The 25,055-nt window shown below is 39.3% G+C and overlaps 1 protein-coding gene across 3 annotated transcripts in view; it reads right to left on the bottom strand.

Moving 5' to 3' along the window:
• LOC124146085 (guanine nucleotide-binding protein subunit alpha-11-like) overlaps nucleotides 1–25,055 on the bottom strand; it is a 169,632-nt gene that overhangs the window by 8,179 nt on the left and 136,398 nt on the right. For 2 of the 3 annotated variants that reach the window (XM_046516160.2, XM_046516158.2), the window contains 6 exons: nucleotides 13,059–13,182; nucleotides 11,707–11,891; nucleotides 3,781–4,055; nucleotides 2,815–2,943; nucleotides 2,172–2,301; nucleotides 380–533 (listed from right to left, as the gene is read on the bottom strand). In XM_046516160.2, the coding sequence (XP_046372116.1) occupies nucleotides 380–533; nucleotides 2,172–2,301; nucleotides 2,815–2,943; nucleotides 3,781–4,055; nucleotides 11,707–11,891; nucleotides 13,059–13,164 (979 nt within the window). In that variant the 5' untranslated portion in view covers nucleotides 13,165–13,182. Of the gene's footprint in view, nucleotides 1–379; nucleotides 534–2,171; nucleotides 2,302–2,814; nucleotides 2,944–3,780; nucleotides 4,056–11,706; nucleotides 11,892–13,058; nucleotides 13,183–20,136; nucleotides 20,387–25,055 lie in introns of those variants that run through there. The other variant, XM_046516159.2, reaches the window with a different exon arrangement.

Here is a 25,055-nt window from a genome sequence, read left to right on the forward strand (position 1 = left end):
TCACATGAAACCAATATCAATATCAAGGTATCCTGATATACTTCAGCCAAGTCTACAGCTAGATATCCCTTTTTGGTAATTGAGATTTCTCCATTTTTCTACCATAATCAAATCTATACTGTCACCCTCACAACGTATGTCCTTTTGTTAACATTTGAAGCAGTCATAAAATATCCCTCCTCGTACCAAATGCCAGTGCCATTCTTCACTGGACATGATTATATTCTGTTGTGACATGTTAGAAGCCTGTATTCTGATTGGTCAATAAAGGATTTCCAACCCAACTTGAAACTGCAGTAATTTCTTAATGTAATCTTAACACCGTCAACCACCTCATCAGAATCACCCCCATCCACAGCATCCAACTCCTACTACTAACCATTGAACGTGGGGAAACACTTGCTGATGCTGGTCTTGCGGACTTTCTCCATGAACAGGTCTCGCTTGTTGAGGAACAGGATGAAGTCGGTCTTCTCCAGGAAGTGGTTGTGGGACACTTCATGGAAAGCCTGGAGGCTGTCCTGTAGATTGTTCTGTAACAGTGTTCATACAGTGTCTATAAGGTGTTCATACAGTGTCTATAATGTATTCATATAGTGTCTATAAGGTGTTCATACAGTGTCTATAAGGTGTTCATACAGTGTCTATAATGTATTCATATAGTGTCTATAAGGTATTCATACAGTGTCTATAATGTATTCATATAGTGTCTATAAGGTATTCATACAGTGTCTGTAAGGTATTCATATAGTGTCTATAATGTATTCATATAGTGTCTATAATGTATTCATATAGTGTCTATAATGTATTCATACAGTGTCTACAAGGTATTCATATAGTGTTCACATAGTATTATTACAGGGTTCCTACAATTTTCACACAGTGTTCACATGTTTCATACAATGTTCACACATTGTATACAAACTTCACGTTTCATACAGTGTTCACACATTTCATACAGTGTTCACATGTTTCATACAGTGTTCACCCATTTCATACAGAGTTTACATGTTTCATACAATGTTCACACATTTCATACAATGTTCACAGGTTTCATACAATGTTCACACATTTCATAGTGTTCACGTGTTTCATACAGTGTTCACACATTTCATACAGTGTTCACATGATTCATACAGTGTTCACACATTTTATACAGTGTTCACATGTTTCATACAGTGTTCACATCTTTCATACAGTGTTCACACATGTCATACAGTGTTCACATGTTTCATACAGTGTTCACACATTTCATACAGTGTTCACACATTTCATACAGTGTTCACACATTTTATACAGTGTTCACATGTTTCATACAGTGTTCACACATTTCATACAGTGTTCACATGTTTCATACAGTGTTCACACATTTCATAAAGTGTTCACACATTTTATACAGTGTTCACATGTTTCATACAATGTTCACACATTTCATACAGTGTTCACATGTTTCATACAGTGTTCACACAGGGTTCATACAGGGTTCATACATGTTTCACACAGTGATCATAAATGTTTCATGAGTGTTCATACAGTACTAGTTTTAATACAGGTCTTGAGCACTCCATGCTTGTTGTAAGAGGTGAGATACGGTTGGACAGACTCGCTGACTTGGTTTATGCATGTCAACGTAGCTCAATTGTGTAGATCGATGCTCAAGATGTCAATCACTAGATTGTTTGATACAAACTACAGACAGCCGTAATATAGCTGCAATATGGCTGAGGGTGGCGTTACACAACAAACAAACAAAACAACAAAAACAGTGTCATACTGTCATCTTTGATGAGGTGACTACCGGAACGGTGTTGTCAGACTTGGTGACTTGATGTCATCATGTCTTCGTATCCTCATCGTATAGCGTGGAAGTTATCATCATCATCATCATCATCATCAACATCACCCCTGTCCTTAACGATGGTATTAGAAATGCTGGTATCTTCTTAAAGGACCTCATCATACTTAGATCATCATCACCACCATCCTACTCACAATGCCTAGGTATCTCAAGGACCTCATCATCATTATCATCATCATCATCATCATCACGACCATCATCACAACCATCATCAACACCATCCGACTCACAATGCCCAGGTATCTCAAGGACCTCATCATCATTATCATCATCATCATCATCATCCCACCATCATCACCAACATCCTACTCACAATGCTGGTATCTTCCTCCAGGACCTCGTCATACCCGCTGAGGGAGGCAAAGAAAATGACAGCAGTCACCCCTTCAAAGAAGTGTATCCATTTCTTGCGCAGACTCTTCTGGCCAGCCACATCTATCACCCTGGAAAAAACACAAGGCCAACACATGAAGGACACATGCGGAGGACGTTTTCACCTCTTGGTTCACAGAATTTGTTTAGGTCAGTAGGTTGGAAAATAATAAAAGATAAAATAGACATTCCAGATTTTGTTCTCCAAAATATTATCTGTAATTGTTACTATGTTTGCAGTTTTGGATGAAACTGATACAAACAGATATTATCTGTAACAGTTTCATATCTGAATGTCCTCCCAACTTCTAAATACCTATCGGGGCGGTGGGGTAGCCTTGTGATTAAAGTGTTTGCTCGTCATGCAGAAGACCCAGGTTCGATTCCCCACATGGGTACAATGTGTGAAGCCCATTTCTGGTGTCCCCGGCCGCGATTTTGCTAGAATATTGCTTAAAGCGGCCAAATCCACACTGGCTCGCGAGCTCGCTCTAAATACCAATCAAACACTTAATAGAATCATGACATAGAGGGAATATTGGCGCCAACAGTGTACATCAACATGCACTCCCCCTCCCTCTCACCTGTAGGTTAAGTTGTCAATGCTGAAGACATGTTCTTGCACACCTAGAGTCGGGTTCCTGATATACATGATGTCCTGTATGTTGGGGATAAAGTTCTTTCGACATATTCTGTCCATATTTTCAAGAAAACTAAAAGAGAAATAAATACAAAACATCCATTTTAGCCATGTTAAATCATGTCACATATATCTCGTATTTCTTATAGATCAAGTCCACTATACTCTGTTCAGTAGGGTATATGTTTTTGCTTTTATTGGTTTGCGACTCGTGAAGATTCCAGGGTAGAATAGGTCTTCAGCAACCCATGCTTGCCATAAAAGGTGACTATACTTGTCATAAAAGGCGACTAACGTGATCGTGTGGTCAGGCTCGCTGACTTGGTTGATGCATGTCATCGATCCCAATTGCGTGGATCGATGCTCATGATGTCAATCACTGGATTGTCTGGTCCAGACTTGATTATTTACAGACCGCCTTCATATAGCTGGAATACTGCTGAGTGCGGCGTTAACACACAACAAACCAACCAACCAACCGCTTTATTGGTTTGTGTCTGCAAATATTTCTCTTTTTTATATTTTATTTTTATTTTTTCAATTTTATTTCTTTTTGGAGTACACAAACAATAAGTTTACAGAATATAGTTCACATACAATCTTAAATACATACAAATTACAAAGCATATCTAAGGATAAAAATAAACAAAACTACCGGTATTCCAGTGTCAGGATGGCAAGACATCTGTATCTGTGACATATGTTGAAGAACAACCGTGAAGTTATACTGTGTTCTGTATATATATTCATGTACACTTTGTTTAGTCACAAATAATCATACATCTCAAATAAGGGTCGAGTAATCAAACTATCACTTTTTTAACCAAACACGCAACACCACTCTGATTACTTTGTTTATTGTTGACAAAAGAAGTGTCATTTCCAACAATGACACACAAATAAAACTTACTACTCTTCCCCATTTGAGAGTCTGTCGGAGAACTTTTTCCTCTGAGCATAACAGCACTGTATACCGCCATCGCTCCACACTGCCTGCAGGAGACTGACATCAGGCTTATCGGGGTTCAGGATGTTCAGCGTGGAGAGCCTCTTTGTGATCTCGATGTGAGATCTGAGTGTGGCTGACTCGTCATTGGCTGCATCTTCCTGATCCTCCGTAAACTTCTTCAGAATCACCTGCAGGGAAATCCGTGGATACTTCTTTCGAAAATCAGCCGAGGTTCTCTGAAACACCAGGAAACCTTAAAATAAGATGCATGTTGGTGAACCTTATGAACATGTTGGTGATCCTTTTTAATATATTCATAGCCCTTCAAGAAATGTTGGTAACCCTTCTTAACATGTTGGTAACCCAAAACACTTGCTGGTAATCCTTATAAACAAGTTGGATATAATGTTCCCGGAAATTCCCGATTTGAGATGACTGTTGAAAATCAGTTTGGCCTTCTGTTTTTTAATTGGTTTATGGATCATCCAATCCAAAAAATACTGACAAAATGGAGAAAAAAAAATTACAATATTTTTATACTGCCAATCCGAAACACTTTTGTACTAGAATAAAATAATGTATTTCTAAAATCTTGTAAGGCAAACTTGCTTCTTTGCAGAAGGAATCGCTTCTGCAATGATTTCCGTGACAATGCAGTAGTGACAGTAAGGCGTAGTTCATCTGGAAACCCTGCCTTGTCATGTCAGAATTTGTAAAAATAATGTATGAATTTCCTACTGAACTGAATTGTTTTGGGAAAAAGCCATAAACCAACTGAAAAAACATCCTTGGTTGCAATGTGTAGCCTGGGTGATGGTGCTGCATAATACCCAACAACATGGGTTTTTGATCAAGACATCAACCACCATCTTTCCGAGGCAAGGGAGTTAACTGACTGTTAAAGTCCAGTTTCCACCCTTGCCGAATTATGGAGTCATATTTTGGTTGGACTAACGAGTAAAAATCATGAAACAAAATCAATATCCAATTCGCAAACTGCAGAGCAGATTTTCGGTCGATTGCAGGATTTGCAAAATCATGTGTACCATCAACTTAGTGTTAACAGCTTTTTGTCAAATCTTTTCATGTTTTTAATCAAGGAGCTCACGTGATGCATTTTGCAAAGTAAGACCCTTATTTTTACATCATAGATCTTGATTATCGATCAGATTGTTTTTACTAGGTACCGCCATTTTGTTTGAAGCAAATGTAAGTGATATCAGAGGTGAAATATGATTGGTCAATGGGAGAGACATAGAAGGGACATCACTCGTATGAGCCACTGGCTAGGATCGAGCTCCAAAATTCCAGCCTAGTTCGGCAAGGATGGAAACTTTGCTTTTAAAGTCAGTTACCTCCCTTGCCCCGGGAAGATATCAACCACTGGTCAGTCCCAGGTGTTAATAGACCAACCTATTGGCAGCTGCTCAGCAAGTAGGTGAGGTGAAATGGGGTTTAACGTTGCGTCCAAGATTATTGCACTTACTTGCATGCACGTGTATGTGGCTGCTTGTACGTACTAGTCCAGAATAATCTCGATTTTATAGTGCTAGCCCACTGAGATACCATGCCGAAGTTTAACAGGGATACCCCACTCAGACACAGTATGCTGACTCCGAGCCAACCAGTCCTTGTTTTAGCCCCACGCCAGAGTCTGGGTAAGAACAAGTACCATTTTTTTACGTCTTCTGGTATGACGCGGCCAAGGATCTAACCCCGGACCTTTGGCTCTCCGGGCAGACGCTCTACCACTAGACCACGGCCACGGAGGGGGTCTGCACTGCAAATAAACATTCAACTCAATGGGTATGTACCAACTGATAGTGTCTTATGTCAGCAGATTTTTCTCATTCACAACATAGAAATCTATGTTTGTAAGCCTCTCTTTCCTATGCTTATCAACTCATATAACCTATGAAACAACCACATAACCTGACCTCCTGTTGGTATCTTGGGTTAGAATTGGTTCCCAGTCCCCTACAGTGTGCCTGTGGCCAGAAAGTCGAACACGGATTTGGTTTTGATTGCATGTCATCTTGTTGCTCATGATATCAACCACTGGTACACTTGGTCCAGACTCGACTATCTGCACACTGCCCTGGCTCAGTCATCATAATAACACAGCTACTCCAGATGCCCCCTTTTCCACTGAATTTGTCCAGCAGGGATTATCGAGGATTCCAAGCTAAGTGCCCTTGGGAGACAAATGGATGAAAAACATTTTTTTGATCAAAGACGTATATATTTTGTATGTACGTCCGTGTTTTGATCAAAATTTGGACTTTCTCAAAAGTTTTATTTTCTTAAATTCTTAAATTCAGGGGTGTTTCAATGTTTCATTTGATGCAAACATGTAAAACTGAACATTAAAGCCTCTTCATGTTTATTGTCCTGTTGTCAGAGAATGCAGGTCACCTGAACAAGGCCATAAACATTAGTTATTACTATAATAACATAACTTGGTGATTTTTTGTTCCAATTTGGGAATGTGTAACCGATAATTGCTTCAGAATTGGGGCTGAATGTCACCCTTTGAGCAGGTCCAGATACATCCTTGTCCAGATTAACGACCACTGTTAAAGACTCGGCGACGTTTCCGCTGTAACTAGAATATTGCTCAGTAAAGATAAGATATATGCATGAACAACTTCTTTATTACTATTAGGAGGGGCGTTTCGGTGTAGGTTCTAACACCATCGTTATCAAGCAAGTTGTTCATCCACATATCTTATGCTTACCTTGTACTCAACTTCTAAACGCCTCTCAAAGAAGTTAGAATATTGCTGGCTGCAGCCTTAAAGAACATTTACCCACTCATTCAAAACAGGACCCTCCTACTACTACTACTACTACTACTACTACTACTACTACTACTAAGTCTTCTTATATAGTGCTAAACTCCATACTCTGTATGCTTAAAGCATGCAACTATTATTATCCCGGTCAATGGATCACTGTGCACCCATTCTCAGCTCCCTGGGGAGTATACAACCAAAGCAGCACGTAAAGCACTTGAAGGTTAACAGTAATATTACAATATCCTCCTACTGGGTACCCATTCACTGCTTGGAGAACTGAGGCATATTTTGGACAATGTCACTTGCCTAACCTAGCACGGTTCGCCCGAATTATGTTTCTAGGTTTGTCAGCACCATACCCGTGCTCGTGGGTTTCACCGAAGTGGTAAACGTCTGAGACCTGCATCACTTCGGGCTTTCCTCCCACATCAAGCTGACATGCCGTGATATAACTGGAATACTGTTAAAAGCGACGTTAAACCAAACTCACTCACTCACTCACCTAACCTAGCAATGCAGCACCAGATGTAACATGTGTTTTAGTAAGGGGCAGGACCGAAGCCCTGGAAAAAAACCTCAGCATTCAAGCGGACAAACACAGTCAAATATCCACCTAATCTTTGCAACCAATGTTGCTTTGGCGATTAATTCTTTTTGGGGGTTTACAGTTCTGCCAACATAAAAAATAGCAAATTAAAATATAATTACAATGACTTTTCTGATATTTTATAGAAAATGCTGTATCTAATGCTTCAAAGTATAAAAGTTAAAAAGTATCACTCAAATTAGTTTGCGTTGAAAAGAGGATTCATTGGCAAATACGAAACACATTGTCAACTGTTAAACCATGAAGTTAAACAATGTAAAAGTTACGGACCTTCAATATGCCACATCCGATTGTGCATTCATTTAGGCATATCCATGTGCCTCGTGAATGCAGTTGAGATTGTTTTTATCGACCACCGACATTGTAAGAACAAAACAAAATTTCATAAATCTGTGACCTGTGCGCTGTTACAGCACAGAACCAAGTGCCACCAGAAATACTACTATCCATACAGCTATTGTCAACAAATGAAGAGTATAGTAACAGTTTTAGTGTATCTTTTACAACTCTTCCTCGACACTGCCATGTTTCCTATAGTCCTCCCTATTTCGCCTCCGGATGGCACCCTATGATAAACAACCCGTTCCAAATGGCCCCGAAATGACTTCCCTGCGCCAGTGTAATTATCGTTGATGTTGACCCCAGCATGCTACGATGGCCACCGAGTCAACAGGGCAATTACAATGAAGCCCAATAGCAGCCTCAAGTCTCCTCACCGACACAGGTTTCCACAGCCAGGTTTCTTGGTGACGCATTTTGTATTTTACGGTTTACGAATTTCGGCTTAATAGTTCCAAAAGCAACAAGGATCAATAAAATAAAAATAGTCAAAATTATTTTTTGGCTGCCTGCTTCATGTTTGATGGATTTTGAAAAATAAGAAAAGAAATTCCAATGCATTTTATGTTGTCTCCAGCCACTGCAAACTTCTTATCAAGAGAACAAAATGATTATATTTAGTGATATTTAAATGAAATTGTGTGCTCGTCACTACAAAAAAATATTTCCCAAAATATTCCTAACCTTTTTTGTTCAGCATACATACACATTTGGCTGTAAAAGTCCTAAACAGAGCACTGTAAATAGAATTAGTTGTTTTTATTAAATCTAAGCAATAAATCGACCCAAACTTGTGCAAAGTAAGATATTGAGCTACACAAGCGTATTCCTATTTCTCTTTCTAATGATCAAGCTTATTGGTTACTAAAAATTTGTACCATTAAAGGATACGAACACCTGGTATCATCTCTATTTAACAGTGATTCATAACATATGCTCATGATATAGTCAGAATCGTAAAATGGACTCTACTTTTAGCAGAAATTTCTTTTTGATTATGGAATTGTTTTTGTCATTATTATTTTATTTCACCATTTTTGTTTCAACTTTTTTAAAACCTTGTTTAAAATATATTTTCTTTGGAAATTATAACAAAATCAACCCTGGGAACATTTATTATTTGTTTTTCATTCTGCCTATTGGCACATTATAGAATGCCTGTAACACCAGGTGTTATAAACATTCTGTGAAGGTCACTGAAGTGTGTCAAATATAGGCCACATGAGCCACATAGGCCACATTTTGTCAGAACAACCTGGTGTATATCTAGACTACCTGATCACCATAAGTTTGAGTGTTAAACTTGCAGAGTGATGACAACTCAAGTACGGGTACCAGTTCCTCCTCAGCCTTCGAGCACCATGTGCATCACATTTCCAGAAAGGATTCCGTGTGTGTAAAATGTTCCTTGGAGCATGTGAGACATGTCCTCGCGCCCATCGACTGCTTCCATCTGGAGGAGGTATTAAGTAGGGCCACTAATGAGGGAGGTGAACTGTGGGGAGCTTCTAAGATACGAAGGCTGCATCCAACTCCATACCTCTTCGTTTGAAGGAAATTACGACTCTCTTCACAATCTGCATCACATTTTGTTAATGGGCTGTGCGTTCCAACCCAGCTAAAGGCAGGTGCTCTCATGTGAACACTTCACATGAGAAAAAAATAAAAATAATTTCAAAACTTTCAATGTCTGCCAAATACTTGGTGTTTTAGTTTAGCACACTCCAGGAGCATCGTATAATACTGAAGGTTCAATAGTAAAAATCCAAAAAGGCCAAGCCTCATTTCCTTTCCCATGAAATCCTTTCAGTAGATTAAGCATATTAGTCTTTGCTCCCTCTCAACGGAAGTAGTTAAACACAGATCATGTCATCATCCCCTTACCCTTTAGTGTTGCCAAATGGAGGAGTGCCTGCTCATAACTCTCTGAATGCATGACATGAAAGTTCATAAATCTGAAGAACAACCGTTTTTGCAGAAGATTTGCAGAATTTGCCTATTTCACATGTAACTCATTGTCCCTTAAGTGTTGCCAAATGGTGGAGTACCCACTCATAACTCTGTAAAGGCTAACATGAAAAAAAAGCATAAGTTGGCAGAAAAGCACTTTTTTGCAGAAGAATTGCAGAATTTGCCTATTTCACATGTCACCCATTGTCCCTTAGTGTTGCAAAATGGTGGAGTACCCACTCATAACTCTGTAAAGGCTAACATGGAAAAAATGCATAAATCTGCAGAAAAATTGCAGAATTTTCTTATTTCTATTTTTCATGTCATCCCCTTTTCGGTTAGTAATGCCATATTCCTAATTATAGGTGTGATTCCATGTAAAAAATGCATAAATCAACAGAATAACACTTTGTTCAAATCACAGACTTTTGCCTACTTTGTGTCAATACACTAACATCAAAACAATAGTTACCGTTGTTAATATTTCTAAGAATACAACTTTTAGAAGATGGAATCACAAGGGATCAACAACCTACTGTCAACTACCAGCATACAGGGAATTTAATAGAAGCAGAACCAGCCAGGTCCTCTGTTATATTCTGGCAATGATGTATAGGTATGGACTTTGCAAGAATTATAAAAGCAATAGTTATCTTTGTTATTAATCCTTAGAATACTACCTCTATTATATCAGGAGTCCTCCTTCTCACCTCCCCAATCATCATCATCTAGTTTGTAGACATATGGATACCCGAGAAGATCCGGGTTAGAATAGGTCTTCAGCAACCCCTACTTGTCATATTTGGCGACTAACAAGATCGGGTGATCAGGCTCCCTGACTTGGTTGATGCATGTCATTGTAACCCAATTGCGTAGATTGATGCTCATGATGTCACTAGCGCGTCCGCCCGGAGAGCAAAAGGTCTGGGTTTCGATCCCAGCACGCGTCATACCAAAATACGTTAAAAGATGGTACTTGTTGTTACCCTGTCTGGTGCTTGGCATTAAGGGACTAAAACAAGGATGCGGCATGGTATCTCAGTGAGCTAGCACTATAAATCGGCATCAGTCTTGACTAGTACAAGCAGCCACACACACACACATGCATGCACGTCGCTATATAAGTGCAATAATCTTGGACACAACATTAAACTCAATTTCACCTCCCCTACAGACAAGAGTCTTATAGCTGGAATATTGCTGAGTGCAGCATAAAACGACAAACAAATAAAAAAAAGACATTTTAAAAGAAATGAGGAAGCTTCTGCCTCTGCACAAGGAAGAGCAGTAAGCTCCTCTGTGCTATTATGGGTACAACTAATCATGTATAATTGACAGTGAAGAAGACTTCTGTGGAAAGTCTGATTTAGTTATAGCATGATTACAGCCAAAATACAGGATTAAGGCAATTATGTAATACAGGTATAAGTGTTGCCAGACGTCAAGGACATTTCTATGGTAAACAAAATGCACTTGCCGTCATGTTTTGAATGAATGCATATCTTGAGGACAACCCAAAATTACACAAGATGATTATTATTATCATTTACATTGGTATTCAGTCAGATTTGATACAGTTGGACCTGTGAAGATTCCGAGGTAGAATAGGTCTTCAGCAACCCATGCTTGCCGCAAAATGTGACTATGCTTGTCGTAAAAGGCGACTAACGGGATCGGGTGGTCAGGCTCGCTGACTTGGTTGATGCATGTCATCGATCCCAATTGCGCGGATCTATGCTCATGATGTCAATCACTGGATTGTCTGGTCCAGACTCGATTACCTACAGACCGCCGTCATATAGCTGGAATATTGGTGAGTGCGGCGTTAAACAACAAACAAACAATGATACAGTTGAGTCAAAAAGCATTGTAAGTTGTCTTAAGGCTTATAGTTCCATCTATTCCAAAACACCAAGGCTTCATGAAGCTGACAGGTCATAACTTAAAAAATATAAGTTCTGTAAGATACAAATCTGGAAAAATCTGCAGCAAAATTTGAAGAACTTTGCACCAGAATCCTCTAGAGACTCATTATTGAACAAATACATAAAAACGAAACAAAGATGGGTTTAAATGTTCCCTTCACCCTTCGTGCCTTTCAGGGAATCATGTTTTAATGTATACTGATACATTAGCAACAAAATTAGCAACAGTGGCATGTGTCCCATTTCACTCCTGTATCAATAGCCTTACCTTGGTGTCCTCTTTCTCAAAGACCACGTCCATCTCCTTCATCATGTCGAGGATGACGTTGAGGGCGTTGCAGCAGTTCTGGAGGATGCTAGACACGAACTGACCTCTGTCGCTCTCTGGGAAGCCGTCGCCGTAGTGGAGTCGAAGCTGCTTGATGAACGTGCTCTTCCCTGACCCTGCCCCGCCTGCACAGAAACAAAGTCTGACATGTTGGACTATGGGGATAGACTGATTGTGTGTCATTTTACTGACACAATGTAGAGTTTGCTCATTCTATCAGTCAGTGGTTTGCCATGCCCAACTGTGACATTGTTGAGTGTGGTACAGAACAAAATTAACTCTTTTGCTCATTTCGACGATTTATCACCCTCCGTCCCCAACAACTCAGCAACTCCCTCAACTCACCTTCCTATGCATCACCCTCCCTCCCGATCAATTCACCATCTCCCTCCTCTTCATCAGCCTCGTCACGCAAGTTACCCCTCCTCCCAACATCCTGTTCACCTTGACTCCCCCTCCCCTCAACTCACCCAGGATGAGAAGCCCCCTACACCTCCCCCTCCCTTCAACTCACCCAGGATGAGATGCTCCCCTCAACTCACCCAGGATGAAATCCTCCCCTCAACTCACCCAGGATGAGGCGTCCCCAACACCTCCCCTCAACTCACCCAGGATGAGGCGCCCCCCACACCTCCCCTCAACTCACCCAGGATGAGGCGCCCCCCACACCTCCCCTCAACTCACCCAGGATGAGATGCTTCCCTCAACTCACCCAGGATGAAATCCTCCCCTCAACTCACCCAGGATGAGGCGCCCCCCACACCTCCCCTCAACTCACCCAGGATGAGGCGCCCCCCACACCTCCCCTCAACTCACCCAGGATGAGGCGCCCCCCACACCTCCCCTCAACTCACCCAGGATGAGGCGCCCCCCACACCTCCCCTCAACTCACCCAGGATGAGGCGCCCCCCACACCTCCCTTCAACTCACCCAGGATGAGGCGCCCCCTTCACCTCCCGTCAACTCACCCAGGATGAGGCGCCCCCCACACCTCCCCTCAACTCACCCAGGATGAGGCGCCCCCAACACCTCCCCTCAACTCACCCAGGATGAGACGCCCCCCACACCTCCCCTCAACTCACCCAGGATGAGATGCTCCCCTCCCCTTAACTCACCCAGGATGAGAAGCCGCCCCCCACAAACACACCTCCCCCTCCCCTCTACTCGCCCAGGATGAGATGCTCCCCCACACCTTACCTTCAACCCACCCAGGATGAGAAGCTGCACCTCCTCCCCTTCAACTCACCGAGGATGATTATTTGAAGCTCCCCCACATCTCCCCCTCAACTCACCCAGGATGAGAAGCTGCACCTCCTTCTGCCTCCGCTCCCTCTCCTCATCAATCTGGTGGTCGATACTCCGACTCCTCGCCAGCGCGGCCCTCCCACTCTTTTGCATGTTGGACAGGGAAAAGGTCTGAAAAGTCAAGCAGTAATATACAGACCACACTCATACAGGCATAATCTGCTGCATGGACTGCCATAGCCACAGCAATGACCACTGAGGCTGTCTGATCAACCGAACGTCTCAGACTTCCTTCTGCAATGAATACCAACAGGGCTCTGTCAAAGATCAAACACCCTGGCATTCATTAATTCAGCAACAATGGATGCTTTCCAAAAGACATCACAGTATATAACAGGACATCATGCCTGCTTCAACTGTGGAGCCTTTCACTGATTCCATGACATGACAGGACTCATTCATGAACACACAATGCCATTTAGAAAGTGGTCAAATGTGACAAATGTAATTTTTGGGAGAACACTTTATGAATAAAGTAGATTCTCGAACTTTTTGGGGTTGAGTCCCGTCCGGGTTTTGAACCCACACTGCCAGAGTGAGGCACCTAATCGCCAGCACACAAAGTCAGCGATCTAACCCACTCAGCCACTCAGACTTCCACAAAAAATGAAAGTCAACCAACTGGTAGTCTAGATCCCGTATTTTGTGTACCCCTCTGACAATTGAAATGAAATTTTCCTGCACCTGCTCATCTGTCTGGCAGATAATTTTAAGACTACTTACATATTCAGTTTTATTTATAACTCCTTTTAGATTCTCAAGTAATTGTTTGCATCACTTCAACTGAATCAAGATGCGATCTGTCTCTTATGTTTTTGCAATTTTCCAATATTTATGTCTGAATGCGGGCAGGTAACTTTGAAGATGGGCAGGCAACACTTATGGGTCACATGCCCGACTGTCTTGTGGGTTTTTAAAATTATTTCAAACACTGACAGTGACACCTCGTTAGTCCAAACCCTGCTAATCTGGATGCTTACATTCCGGCTATGTACAGGTACACAAAGTGGCTTTCCTCCATATCCATGACTTCGTCATCAGAGATGAGCAAATATGGGCTATTAATTTCAGTGGGAACGTTACAATCTGGATTAATGGAGTTTCGCAGTATTTGAACATTTTTCCACACTGTACAACGAAAGCTAAAAGGCACCTCTTGCTTAATGAGAATGGAAAGCCTACTGATGACATTGTGAACAAACTTGTGTCATGATGCATGAACAAATTAGAACGGACAAACCACGCTTGTTTTTACTTCCTGGTCACCTCAATGGTAAAAATACCTATTGCTTAGCTAAGTAGAAATTTAAACCTTTGTTCCCTTAAAAAAATATACCATGTTTTCTTGTGAATAGTGCACACTTTAAAAAACAAAAACAGCTGTGATGAGGTGTTTGAACATAATACACACCTTCAATAAGTTTTTATTATTTTTTCCAAGCGAAGACATTACCGCAAGCACGTGACACCTGAGCTAGCATCTCAACAAATCCATACCTAACTACACAAGTCCTGTTATTACATGATCTCGTCAGAAAAAGTGTTTACTGTATATATCTGGAATTACATTTGTAATATAATTTTATTATTTTAATTTAAAATTTAACTCAATATTGTTTAAATTAATTTCAGTGAACATCATGTGTGATCTTGTGTGTTTTCAAATTTGGAAAACAAGGAGAAATCTGGCTTAACTCAACAGCAGAGTATGCATAAATAGAGCATTCTTGAGTTGAGCTCATCCAACTATCCTTTCAAAAGTCCTTAGAAAATAGAAGCATTGCTTTTCTAAACCATCACAGAAAGTTTGTGCCAACATAATACATAAAAAAAACACTCTTTCTGCTTCAATTTAATAATTTTGGAATAGGAAATTTAATATCTGATGCTCTGTCAATATTTCACTGTTTAATGTCACTTTCAAAAATAATTAATAGCTATTCAACTGAAATTAAGATTAAACTAGATAAAATACATAGCCATTAATAAACGAGGTTAAATTGAAATCTAGAAACTAATATAAACACAAAAATCATTAACAGACTGTTTTCATGTCAGACCACTACACAATCTCATTACTTTAAAGGACCTTCACATTTCTTGTAAGGACCTATGAAATTGATCACCGGGTATTAGGGGTCACCCGGTGAGGACCCAGAGTTTTGAAGGTCAAGGTTAAACACTGTCCCTAGAGCAGAACCAGCTGTAAACTTAAAATGATATTTAGAGCTTTGGCTAGACCAATTCATTTCCCTTATAACACCAGTAAACAGACACTTAATTATGCAAATGTACAAATTAATGTTTGATCCAACACATGTTTCATTAAGCTGGTTTGCTTGAATCTTTATTAAAACTGTTATATGATGAGTTTTAAGGAAATTTACTACAAATCAATCTTGTTAAGAGTTTTTATTATATCATTTTGCCTCCTTACTCCCAGCTGACTGATCACAAAAGTTTGTAAATAATTAATTTCATCTGACTATAAAATACTTATGGTAATAAAACCTCTCTGTTTTTCAGTGCACAAAATGTAAAAGCAAAAATTTAAATACCAACACAAATATACAAAGAATTGGTTCTACATCTGTATTGAGGGATGGTGGGGTAGGCTTAAGGTTCACTCATCATGACAAAGACCCGGGTTTGATTCCCCACATGGGTACAATGTGTGAAACCCATTTGTGATTTTCCCCGCCGTCACATTGCTGGAATATTGCCAAAGGCGGTGTAAAACCATACTCACTCACTCACTCACATCTGGGAGGGAGTAACTGGATGAACACGCTCATCCCTCACACCCGGATGAACACGTTGATCTCTCACCTGCATCACCTGGCTCCCATAACCGTATCTCTGGGTAACGATTTTGATTTTGACTCGCTACAAAGAGTTACTGCTTTGTGCAGAGTTACAGACTGAACAGTGACAGTTAAAATTGTGTTGTGATTTACTGCTACACACACAGTGTTTGTATTGAGATACCTAGTGAGATTTTTTGTGAAAATACTGATGAATTCAAAAGATGTTTCTCTTATTCTGCACATTCACAGAAAAAAACTTGATAATATTAATTATTGTTTTTTAATATTTTACCAATAATCAACATAATTGTATAAAAATAATGGCGTTGAATTACATCAACAATTCTGTTGACCTTATCAAATCATTATTATTTTTATTAACTAGGGTCATCTTGATCTACTTTGATAATAAAGAAAAGTATTTAAAAGTGGAAAGCAATGCGAAAATGGAACTTTGTCATCATTTTTTTAATTCATAAAAAACCCCACTCTGTTTATGTCACAGACTTATTCAGGTGGGAGTCTGTTGTTTCAGAAAAAGAGATACAAATAAAGCTCTATCTCAAAGCAGTAGTGGAACAGTGTGCTGTTGTTACTTTTTAGTGAAACAAAGTCAGTGGAATGTTCAGATCACACGACATAACCTTTTAATTTGATTTGACTGTAGACATTAGAGTGTGGTTGGACTGTATGTAAACTGTGTCTGATTATGTAGAGATTACGTAAGTTGTCAGTTAAAATAAAGTGAGTTAATGTTTGTGAGTTTATATTGAGTTAATTGGGTTGGGGTAAATTGTTAAGTTTATTTATTAAGCTGCTTTGTTCTTGTGTATAGTGCACACTTTTTTCTCCAAAACATACAGCTGTGTTGATAGGAGATTCGCATAATACACCCCTGCAATGAGTTTTGATTATTTATCCAACGCAATGACATTTCCTTGAACATCTAACACAGGAAATAACTTGTCAACAAATCTGTATTAACCTGTTATTACACCAATTGGTTAAAAAGTTCTGATTGTATACCTAACCTTACATTGTAATCTATTTTATTAATTTAATTCAAAATTTTATTTAATATATATTTATTTTAATTTCGGTGAAATCGGTATAGTTTTGACTGCACACAAGATACAAAAAAGTAATTTTCCCTAAAACTTGTACCCACAAATTTAGTGTGTCTTATACTCAAGTGTGCATTTATTACAAGAAATACGGTACACACATTTCTCACAAACACCATGTCCCACACTGAAGCCTACCATTAAACTGTTACAAGGAAGCCTTAAGGTTCATTTCTATAGCCCTAAAGCCTAAAAACAACTGTTTTCTAATTGAAAAGAACAAAAAAAACAGCCACATCCTTTTTCCTCCACTATCAAGATGAGCAGGTGTATCCATGGTCCGTTACAAAAAGAGATTGGCCCGAGAATGACATGATAATTATTACCTTGAAAAAATCCCAAGCCAATGTGTTTTTATAAAAACAATTTTGCAGAAAATTGCAGTTATAAATGTTAATATAAAAGGTCAATGCCAAAGAATAACCAATCTCGATTATCTGACAGAACCGACTCCATTGGGTGTACGAGGCAAAATGGCAAAATGGAGCACTGATTCCTGCTGTCTTTGTAGGTTCAATATGTTGATCAGTCATATTTTGTACATCACCTGAACGAGCAATGCTGCTTTTAATAAATTACAAAACCTTCATCTCAAAAAGGTAGATATTTAAAAAGAAAGTGTGTCAGAGAAAACAAAGATTTTTTAAAGTAACAATGAAATGATGAACAATGACATATGCTCCGACTTTGCAGACTTTCAGAAGAAAGTAATAAAAAAAAGTCTGATCAGAGAATCAGAAATTCAGATATATTAATCCCACTAGATCACACAAGGCGTTAAAATAGCACACTGTTGAAAAAGCTTTCTACTCAAGAACAGTATATAGCCTATATATAGTCAACATTCAGCAAGCTCGGTCAGTGCCAAATATGGAACTCCTCAAACAGTCTACTGGCAATGTGGTGCTATAAGGTTGAAAATATATCAGCTGAGGCTTTTCTCTCGTCCTTTGAACCTGAGATCTGTCAATATCTATTGACCTTCTTTTACATGCTGTCTTTGGAGATTTTGGGGGATTTTGTGTGAATCTTTTTTTCTTCACGTAGATACATATGTGCATATATATGTGTGACAATTTCTATAACTGTCTTCTTTTCAATGTGTGTAGGGACGGCTGATATCCTGGTGGGATTACACAGACGTAGCGAGAAGATTGAGGTGGTAGAATATGGATTAGTGGCTTCCAGCTTCAAAATGTGGGAATAACATTGCATGTTTTTTGGCAATAACGACAACCTGTCTGTTGGATCAATCAGATGGTTTTGACTTCTTGCTGAATTTCTAAAAATAGCAATTTTGTTTGATGGAAAAAGTGTAAAATGTGTGTTTATAATTTAAATCCTTCATCAGAAACATATAATACTTTTTGTATCATCATCATCATCATCATCATCATCATCATCAGTCATTGTTGACAATGTTTGTTGTGATCATCATCCTTATTCTCATCATTATAATTTCAAATGCATGGTGAAATAAAGAAAGAAATGTGTGTGTGTATGTGTGTGGCTCTGTGTGTGTGTGTGTGTGTGTGTGTGGCTTTGTGTGTGTGTGTGTGTGTGTGTGTGTGTGTGTGTGTGTGTGTGTGTGTGTGTGTGTGTGTGTGTGTGTGTGTGTGTGTGTGTCTGTGTGTGTGTGTGTGTGTGTGTGCGTGCGTGCGTGTGTGCGTGCATGTGTGTGTGTGTGTGTTATCCAAGAATGTAATATATTTCATGACTTAACATCATCTTCCAGGATATGATTCAATGATCTAGAATTTAAAAGCCTCCAGGGAAGTCACGAGTACGTGCACATTAACATGCTATAAAGCTGTGATGTAGAGAATGTATGCTATTTAACTCCTAACTGCACTTGATGGACAGGAATCATAAGAGATTACGTGCAAATGTGTAACAAATAGTGAATAAATCTACTGAAGAAAAGAACATTAGAATTGGCTATTTTCTTACATGCTGCTATGGCAACAAGGAACTTCATAAGCCTACCAAAGCAAACAGAAAATAAAATTAATAACCATTTCTCCTCAGCTTCATCTATGCCAAGTCAAACAATTATAGCACACAGCTCTGTTGACAATATCTTTGCAAATTAATAAAATATAAACAAAAGAATCATATAGAACAGAAAACGTCTGAAATTTTTCACCAAAAAAATAACTAATTATGTTTATAATATCCTACTTTATCATATAATTGGTAGGTTTCTCGGCAGGATAAAGCCAACGGATAAAAACGATATCTAACTGTGACGTAGCTGAGGCATTTTATAAGTTTTGGCAACTTTGGAGATATAAATTTTGAAACAATTTTGCGAGGGCACGAGGCCCAGCCAAGCTGGATCAGTAGCCATATCTGTGCTTGTAGACCTCTGCGGCTTAAAACCTTCTCCACATATTAAAATAGTTGGATTAGGCCGAAATATGTTTGAATTGTTACCTTGTTTCGTTTTGTCGCTGTGTATACATCTGACTACACTTCTTAACGTAATGACAGGACAGACCGACTGTCAACAACGTCTGACCGTGGCCGTGACATCTCATAGACTAGGGTTAGAGTAGCTTCCCTTTGACAAAGGGCAGTTACTCTAGCGGACAGACCGATGGATTGCCGCGAAAGGCAATTAAAAACAACCGTTGTTTTTTCGCCACTGTATAAGAAAGAGATTTCAGTTGGAACTATATTAGCTACTGTCACTGTCCGACTGACACATCACTTACCCTGTGAAGTAATAAATATTAATGCGCGCATTCCAGGAAAACTCGCAATGTTCCGGTAATGTTTGTGAGAGAGGGAAAGCGATTTTGAAGCACAGAATTAAAGAATGACATTATATGATAAAGAGGTTATCACGCTTGTGTGTTTGGGGATGGTAAATATCCTGTATTAGGAATAAACAATATGTATTTAGCTCGCCAAGGCTCGCTAAATACAATGTTTATTCCTAATGCAGGGTATTTACCATCCCCAAACACACTCGCGTGATAACCTCTATTTACCTTAATTTCTGTTTGAACCTTTATCCTTTAACAATTTTAACTTTGGACCGGATGCATTTAAGTTCAAATATCACTATTAAATCACCCCATCAAAGGCTAGCACTTCAACAATGCACAAGCAAATACACAGATACTCACCATCACAAACCTATATACTAGTGACAGTCAGGGAACTGACACAATGTTTGCATACCAACACAATGGAACAGTTAGTATACCAACACAATGTACCAGTATAGCATTCACTTGTCATAGCAGGAGGCATGGTATATGTGGTTTATAGTCCTCTCCCCAGGCCATCTCAGAATCCTACTTATATCCATATCTCGGAGATGTGGAAACACATCAACTCCTGTCTTCATACCAGATAGCTTGATGGTCAGGCAGATTCTACACAGCTAACCCAATACCGTATTGTACCGAAAAACAGTGAACCTATTAAATATAGCCTTCACACTGGTGATTAAATCATGAATTATGTCTGAATCAATTTGAGTTTTCTTTACTGATTTTCAAGGATTATATAACTAAGCATGGATGAAGCATTGGTTGTCTGAGGGAAAATTACAATGAGAAATACAGTGGCACTGTAGCTCACCTGGATATGTAGTCAACAATCACAAAGCACAAGTTTTTTCAGCAATAATGGAGGACTGATTAACACATATGAAATAATACATGACGGTCCTTTTATGGGTAGCAACTTCTGTTATTCTTTGTCACTACGTTTTAGATATATATATAATGATATGTTTATACAACACAAGGTGGGATGAATGTATAAAGATAACAATATTATGACGAAGCCAATAAGGGTTGACAGAAGAGGATTCAATTAAGTACACTGGAGGTGTAAAAAGTCTCATGTATTCATGTTCTTCCAACTTCTAAATGCCTATCAAATACTACATATGAAATAGTGTATGCACTATTGTATAACATTATTGCAATATGTCATATTCATAAATTTACACTGACTCGTATATGCAATCGACCCGTGAAGATCCAGGGTAGAATAGGTATTCAGAAACCCATGCTTGCCGTAAAAGGTGACTATGCTTGTCCGAAGAGGCGACTAACGGGATTAGGTGGTCAGGCCCGCTGACTTGGTTGATGCATGTCATTGTATCCCAGTCATGTGGTTCGATGCCTATGATCTCAGTCACTGGATTGTTTGGTCCAGACTTGATTATCTACAGACTGCCATCATTAAGCTGGAGTATTGCTGAGTACAGCGTTAAACAACAAACAAAACAAACAAACAATCATCTGAGGACATCCCATTACTGGTCACGTCAGAACGACCTTTCGCGAACATTGACCGACCAATGAAATGACTGACAAGAAATCGACATTTGCCAATCAGAAGGCAGCTATCTCAAGCTTTACGGCACTAGTTTCAAACTGGCAAATAAGCTTCGAAACATATTTTGACGTATTCTCGATTAAAAAATTTAAAACTGACCAAAACAACATTCTGGAATGGCTTATAGATGGCCTAGATTGAATGGATATAATCATAAAACCCGTAACTGTCGTTCGGAATACCCTCTGTTAAATATTTCGAGGTTGCATGATTAGAAAACACATTCCGACTGTCACTTTCAGGATCTAGTAAGCGACGCTCTGATTGGTTGGATGAAAGGTCGTTCTGACGTGACCCGTAATGGGATGTCCTCAGATCTTTGTAACTCCACATTTAAACTTAACCCCACTTCTCACAATGAGAAGTGATGAAATTGTTGAACTTACCCTCCTCAGAGAACTAATGAAAGGTTTATAAGTTTGGCAGTGGTCACAAACCTTATGTTCGTTTGAATTTTCTGCAAACACTGAAAATTCTATATCTTTCTGAATAGTTAAAGGCACCAGTTCAGCTATTGCTTTATGTATCGACAAAGGTTCATACAAAATACTGAACTGTTTATGAGTCAAGTAAAGTCCATTTGTTTCCTTTGGAAATGAGGTGAGTGAGTGAGTGAGGTTTTACGCCGCTTTTAGCAATATTCTAGCAATATCACGACGGGGGACACCACAAATGGTCTTCACACATTGTACCCATGTCGGGTATGTTGCATTTAAGATAATTGCACTTATAAAGCCACATGAATTTTTTCTAAATATCAAAATATGACTAGCAAAAGGCATCAATTCAGCAAAATTTCACATTAAATACATGAAATATTAAACAGTTTATCATTAAGCTCACATAATAAATCCTACTCACATTTGAATATATGTTTGAAATGTTGCCTTGGAAACGAAAACTATTTTACAAGTCCTGTATCCCATGGGGCATCACCTTAGCTGTTTGACTATGTATTCAAAGCTCCAAAACTAAGCTTATCAACAGCTTATGAATGTTGCCCCAGGACTGTACCCAATCTTCATGTTCACATGAGTCTGACATGCTGCATTGGAATCGAAATTCTAAGATGCTTTGCCAAAAGATCAAAGGCGCCGACTGGACTTTATTCTGCTATAAAGCACACTTTTTGAGTTGCGTCATAATGGACTGACGTCATGACGATGTTCAAATTACCTTCCCCGTGAGCTAAGGTGTCCTGGGTTACATCGTTCTTTCATTACCACACTTTTTGAGTTGCGTCATAATGGACTGACGTCATGACGATGTTCAAATTACCTTCCCCGTGAGCTAACGTATCCTAGGTTACATCGTTGTTTCATTACCGTCAAGCAAGATGGCGCATCCGCATCAATTTTTGGTGAAATAATTTCTTTAACCTTGTCGAATATTTGAATATTATTACATTGGAAGAAATATGGCAAAATGATGTGAACCGTCTCTCATGCCGCAGGCCTATCACAAACATATTCAAACCATAGTGTTGGTGCCACAGCAGTCGCAAAATTGTCTGAGGCAGGCGCTGGTGCCTCCAAATTATGTCTGTCTCTGGACAAAGGAAAGGGGCAACTGCAGTCTACCCCAAAGGAAGGAGCAATCGATGAAGAGTTTTATCACTACTTGTATACCTGTTGCTCGATGTGATGCATTTAGCAACATCCTGCAGTCAAACAAAACTGACGCAATATTACCCTTCCTCTACCATGTTTGTCCCATGGTGACGCCATATCACGCCGCAGGCCGTCAATTCACGTCCGTTACAGTATCTCGTAGCCCAACCAACTCGGTAAGCGTCTGTTTCATGGCTTGCAGTTGCTTCAGTTTTCTAACATTAGTGGTGGAAAACAAAGCTGCAACTTGTACGAAAGAAAACATCTCAACTCACAATAACCAGCGACACCAAACTTCGGCTGGCTTTGTTTACATTTCTCTGCTCGGCCCCACAATGCACTTGCGGAATGTTTCGAGTCATGTGATTAATTTGAAGCAAAGTAATATAAAAACTTAAATCAAAAGTCCTAGGAAACATGACGTATTTAAATAACAAACTACCCATTTAAGTGGTGTTGTATTATGTTCAAAATGTAAATATGTCCCTTAACATGAGACCCGTGAAGATCCGGGGTAGAATAGGTCTTCAGCAACCCATGCTTGCCCTAAAAGGTGACTATGCTTGGCGTAAGAGGCGACTAACAGGATCGGGTGGTCAGGCTAGCTGACTTGGTTGAAGCATGTCATCAATCCAATTGCGTGGATAGATGCTCATGATTTCAATCACTTGATTGTCTGGTCAAGACTAGATTATTTACAGACCACCGTCATATAGCTGGAATACTGCTGAGTGCGGCGTAAAACAACAAACCCGGCCCAACCCTTAACATAAGGGTGCAGTAAAATGATATGCTATTATTATTTCCCAGCCTTGTCTACCAGATATGCGTTGGAAACAATGCACACAAACACATCTCAACTTTTGATTCTGATATGTGTTGAATTTGTTTGCGCGATATTTCAAATGTAGTAAAACCTATTTCCCCATATATTTCATTGCTCCTTTATTCGTTTCCACCAGTATATTAACAACTTTAAAGATACAGACCACATGTCTTCACAGATTGATCTATTTATATATATGATAGATATGTGATAAATCATAAAGAACAACGAAGAACGAAGTGTGGTTTATTTCACGATAAAACATTGTTCTATCATGATGTCATTTCTGGAGAATCGAACATGCGCTCGCAATTTGATGACGTCGTATAATGGATGACATTATGTTTTTAGTTTTGTTTGTTTGTTGTTTAACACCGCACTCAGAAATATTTTAGCTATATGACGGCGGTCTGTAAAATAATTGAGTCTGGATGACTGACATCATGAGCATCGATCCACACAATTGGGATCGATGACATGCATCAACCAAGTCAGCAAGCCTGTCCACCCGATCCCGTTAGTCGCCTTTTACGACAAGCATAGTTGCCTTCTACGACAAGCATAGTCGCCTTCTATGGCAAGTATGGGTTGCTGAAGACCTGTTCTACCCCGGAATCTTCACGGATAATTCAGAGGGATGTGTCGAGTGAGTTTTTACCCACAGATGTAGCTGTACAGTGCAGATGAAGGCAATGGCCAAACAATCGCACCCAAAAGTGGGAGAGATGCGACGATCGGTACTGCGAGAAAAGGTGCAGATAATTGACTTAAAACCTGTGAGAATACCAGACTTAACCCCCCTGTACATAAAATGGAGTTGTCCGACATTGCCGAGGTCGATTTGTATTCAGGGAGTCATCATTATGTTAAATACAGGTAATGTTTTTAAAGCTTGTCCAATTTATTGACATCCTTAAGAAGGCTGTACAAAATGTTGATATCTCATATAAGAAAAAAACAACTGAAGGTCGTTGCTTATTTCTTTAACTCAACAAGCAAGGATTGAGTGCTAAAGTCGTAATTCATATTGCGTGGTGTCAAAAAGAGGTACACCTCAATTATTCAAACTGATGTAAATTTATAACAGCGACTAACTCTAACAAGCTATTTCACAGGTTTGTGATCAACATAGAAAAAAATCATAAAAACTGCCATAAAAATTTGAATTTGGAAACAAATTAAAAAAAAATGTGGAAAAATCTATGAGGTCCATATTCAGCCTAGATAAGATCTGATCACTTTATATCTTTACCGA

The sequence above is a fragment of the Haliotis rufescens genome, unplaced genomic scaffold, assembly GCF_023055435.1.
Source record: "Haliotis rufescens isolate VD_foot unplaced genomic scaffold, xgHalRufe1.0.p SCAF_12, whole genome shotgun sequence".
Lineage (NCBI taxonomy): Eukaryota > Metazoa > Mollusca > Gastropoda > Lepetellida > Haliotidae > Haliotis > Haliotis rufescens.